Source organism: Octopus bimaculoides, chromosome 1 (genome assembly GCF_001194135.2).
Source record: "Octopus bimaculoides isolate UCB-OBI-ISO-001 chromosome 1, ASM119413v2, whole genome shotgun sequence".
Taxonomy (NCBI): Eukaryota; Metazoa; Mollusca; class Cephalopoda; order Octopoda; family Octopodidae; genus Octopus; species Octopus bimaculoides.
This window is the reverse complement of record NC_068981.1, coordinates 198,254,665-198,259,278: the sequence shown is the minus strand read 5'-3', so window position 1 is coordinate 198,259,278 and position 4,614 is coordinate 198,254,665. Positions and strand designations below refer to the sequence as shown.

General features: G+C 41.9%; 1 protein-coding gene across 1 annotated transcript in view; it reads right to left on the bottom strand.

Annotated features, from left to right (window-relative positions):
* Positions 1–270: 270 nt before the first annotated feature.
* LOC106880778 (protein mono-ADP-ribosyltransferase PARP14) overlaps positions 271–4,614 on the bottom strand; it is a 99,117-nt gene continuing 94,773 nt past the window's right edge. The window contains exons 9-10 of the mRNA XM_052973924.1: positions 1,626–1,759; positions 271–1,253 (exon numbers count right to left, since the gene is read on the bottom strand). Of these exons, the coding sequence (XP_052829884.1) occupies positions 1,044–1,253; positions 1,626–1,759 (344 nt within the window). The 3' untranslated portion in view covers positions 271–1,043. The remainder of the gene's footprint in view (positions 1,254–1,625; positions 1,760–4,614) is intronic.

The following is a 4,614-nucleotide window of genomic DNA, read 5'->3' as shown; positions in this document are numbered from 1 at the left end:
CGCAATGAGATCGATTTCAAGTATTACTAAAATCAATTAAATTTCTTGGGCAACGCCGGGCTACACTGCTAGTGTGTATACACACACACACACACACACACACACACACACACAACAAACAATAACAATAGAGATTAGAGATGTCCAAGCAGGGTTATTTCTCCCAATTACGTACCCAGCAATGTCAACAGAAACTTCCAGAATGAGTCTCATGTCAGTTGACAGATGTATGTCATTAAAACTCTGCAAGCATTTAATAGTTCCAAACACTTTGTCAGAAGAGATATATTAAAAGCCTGTCCCTTGCCAATATTTACCATTGAACTTGTTTGGATGGCATTTTGTGGAACACCACTCTTCTACTCACCCCATATCCATATTCACCATTCACATCAAAATCTAATTCCAAAAAGAGGATAAAAGAGTTAGTGAGAGAGGATCATTTGAGATATCTAAATGGAGTCAACTCTGTGGTGGTACCACTGCTGGTTTAACAAATGTCTGTTCAGTTATTAAATGTCCCTTAACCAATTTCTAGGCCGTAGCAGACATTGAATATTTCAATGAGACTTAATAACACTGTATCGATTATCTCTGCATATCTATAATTGACAAACTCAGAATGGTGATTGCTAGGCCTGGTGTTCCCTTGTTGATACTTGTGTCCAGTCCCGCAGACCCTCCATTATATCTAGTCCTTCTTCCCCATAGCATTATCCCTCCGGAATTCCACCCCTTCTAATATCTTTCTTGCAATATTTTCATTTACAAAGGTTCAAGAGGAACATTAATGGATGGGGACAGACCCTTCCTCCCAATCCAGCAAGGAAAACAAATGAAAGTGTTGATTCCACAATAATAAAATACACCTGGTTTACTCTAGAGTAGAAGATGTTAGGAAGGGTACCTGGCAGTAGAAATGATGCCAAACATGGAATGTGTAAGCAACATTACGTCCTCTGTCCTCTCTGTGTGAGAAAGGACCAATGTGGACAGTGACAGTCTGTCCAACTCAGGCCAATATGGAGGGTGGGTGGAGGACACTACTGTTGCCACTTCGAGAATATATACTTACCATTTTTATGACAATATCTATAGTTGAATCCATATTTATTTATTCTTTTAACAGATTCTGCAGCAGTACCATGCCAAAGGCCATCAACTTCAATTTTAACCTTTGGATTTTCTGCCTCAAATTGTTTTTTCAATGCTTGGTATCTCTGGTATAATGGTTTATTTTGAATTCTCTCAATCTGTAGAAAAGGAAATACATTTATGAAAAGACAATCAATTCACTTCTTTGACAAGGAAATAATGTTTATGGTGAAAAACCCCAACCCTATCTGTTTTTTTGATACAAATTTTGATTCAACTGTAAATTTTGGTAAGGCACAATAGTTTAGCAGCAAAAATGGTGTTGCATTTACAATTCAATGCAAGAAGTTAAAGCAGAGGTATTTTTGTTGAGCCAAGATTTCTTGTGAATATCCAAAAACACATAAGACCATCCTAAAATAGGTTCATGCAATGAGATTTAAATCTTTTATGCAAAGAAAACGTCGCTTAACATTTTTAAAACAATAAACCATCAAATATTGTTTATAAATAGAAGTAAAAATACAAACACTGATTATACGAGATGAAGGAGAATTCCGACGGAAAGTGGCCTGGATGTCATCATATTCTGGTCCATTTGTGACTGGAACAATTTTCATTAATTCCTCGTCTCCCATTGGTGACCATGTATCAGGGATCAATTCTAGATTTGAAATAGAAATCAAATATTTCAGAACAACAAAAATAAAATTATGAAACCTTTTTCTGTTGAAAGTTAAAAAAAAAAAAACAGGAATATTTTGATTAATTTTGGTGTTTAGGCAAGAAATACTGAAATATTAAACAGAGCACTGTAGTAGCAGTATATATATATATATATATATATATCATCATCATCATCATCATTTAACGTTTGCTTTCCATGCTAGCATAGGTTGGATGATTTGACTGAGGACTGGCAAGCCAGAAGGCTGCACCAGGCTCCAATCTGATCTGGCAGAGTTTCTACAGCTGGATGCCCTTCCTAACGCCAACCACTCCGAGAGTGTAGTGGGTGCTTTTATGTGCCACCGGCCCGAGGGCCAGTCACACAGTACTGGCAACGGCCATGCTTAAAATGGTGTTTTTTACGTGCCACCTGCATAGGAGTCAGTCTCTGGCTTTCATTGACATGCAGAAAGCCTTTGACAGGGTCCCCAGATCCCTTATCTGGTGGTCAATGAGGAAACTTGGGATAGAAGAATGGTTAGTGATAGCTGTGCGAGCCATGTACAGAGATGCTGCCAGTAAGGTAAGGGTTGGCAATGAGTAGAGTGAAGAATTCTGGGTAGAGGTAGGGGTCCACCTAGTTTCAGTCCTCATCCCCCTCTTATTTATGGTAGTCCTCCAGGCAATAACAGAAGAATTCAAAACAGGATGCCCCTGGGAGCTCCTCTATGCTGATGACTTTGCACTAATTGCTGAGTCCACTATCAGGTGTGGAAGCAAGGATTAGAATCGAAGGGCCTTAGAGTCAACCTAGCTAAAACCAAAGTCCTAATAAGCAGGAAGGTAGACAAAACACAAACCCCTTCAGGTAGATGGCCCTGCTCGATCTGTAGAAAAGGCTTAGGTAGAAACTCTATAAGATGTACCCAGTGTAAGCTGTGGACACATAAGAGGTGCAGCAATATCAAAGGCAGGTTAACTGGGAAGATAGTTTTTTTGTGTGTGGCAAATGCTCAGGTGCTATAAATACTGGGAATGTGCAGAAAACAACTTCTGCCACATTCCAGGGAGAAAAACTAGAAGTAGTTGACAGCTTCCATTACCTAGGTGATCAAGTCAGTAGCCGGGGTGGATGCTCTGCTAGAATAAGAATAGCCTGGGCAAAGTTCAGAGAGCTCTTACCTCTGCTGGTGACAAAGGGCCTCTCACTCAGAGTAAAAGGCAGACTGTATGATGCTTGTGTACGAACAGCCATGTTACATGGCAGTGAAACATGGGCCGTGACTGCTGAGGACATGCGTAAGCTTGCAAGGAACAAAGCCAGTATGCTCTGATGGATGTGTAATGTCAGTGTGCATACTCGACAGAATATAAGTGCCTTGAGAGAAAAGTTGTACCTAAGAAGCATCAGATATGGTGTGCAAGAGAGACGACTGCACTGGTATGGTCATGTGGTACAAATGGATGTGGATAGCTGTGTCAAAAAGTGTCACACCCTAGCAGTTGAGGGAATCTGTGGAAGAAGTAGACCCAGGAAGATCTGGGATGAGGTGGTGAAGCACAAACTTAGAACGTTTGGCTTCACAGAGGCAATGACTAGTGACCGAGACCTTTGGAAATATGCTGTGCTTGAAAAGACCCAGCAGGCCAAGTGAGACCATAACCTATGGCCTATGCCGGTGGTGTAACCAGCCCATTTAGGCATACCTTTCTTTCATTTGACACTAAACTATGCTTGTGGAGACCTGTTGAGGCAAGTGAAATCGGAATCAAATTTGATGACAGCACCACATGACTAGCATCCTTGCTAGTGGAGTGCTAAGAGCACCATCGGAGCATGAGCGTAGCCAATAAGTACCATTCCAGCGTGATCATTACCTGTGTCGTCTTACTAGCACTTGTGCTAATGGTACATGGAAAATACCATTTGAGCATGGCTGTTGCCAGTACCGCCTGACTAGCCCTCATGCCGGAGGCACGTAAAAGCACCCACTACACTCTCATCATCATTTAACATCTGCTTTCCATGCTAGCATGGGTTGGACCATTTGACTGGAAATGGTAAGCCAGAAAGGTGCTCAAGGTTCCATTCTGATTTGATATCGTTTCTCTGCCTGGATATATATATATATATATATATATATATATATATATGTGTGTGTGTGTGTGTGTGTGTGTGTGTGTGTGTGTGTGTATAATCATCACCATCATCATTTACCATCCCTTGTCCATGCTGGCATGGGTTGGACGGTTTGACTAAGCTGGCACACTGGAAGGCTGCACCAGACTCCAGTCTGATTTGGCATGGTTTTCTACGGCTGATGCCCTTCCTAATGCCAACCAGTCCGAGAGTGTAATGGGTACTTTTATGGACCACCAGCATGGGTGCCATTTTGATGATAGTGGGGTACTGTTATGTGCCACTGGCACAGGTGCCACTTTGCATGACACCAGTATCTGCTATGACTGATTCTCCTCGGCTTGATGCGTCTTCTTCTCAAGCAAGACATAATGCCAAAGGTTTTGGTCATTGCTTCCATCAGGCCCAACACTCGAAAGGAATGTAGCCACGTTGCCTCTGTAAGGCCCAATGCTTGAAAAGAACTCAGTCACTTTGTCTCCATGAGGCCCAACGCTCAAAATGAGTACAGACACTTTGCCTCCTTGAAGCCCAACGCTCAAAATGAGTACAGACACTTTGCCTCCTTGAAGCCCAATGCTCAAAATGAGTACAGACACTTTGCCTCCTTGAAGCCCAACGCTCAAAATGAGTACAGACACTTTGCCTCCATGAGGCCCAACGCTCAAAATGAGTACAGACACTTTGCCTCCTTGAAGCCCAACGCTCAT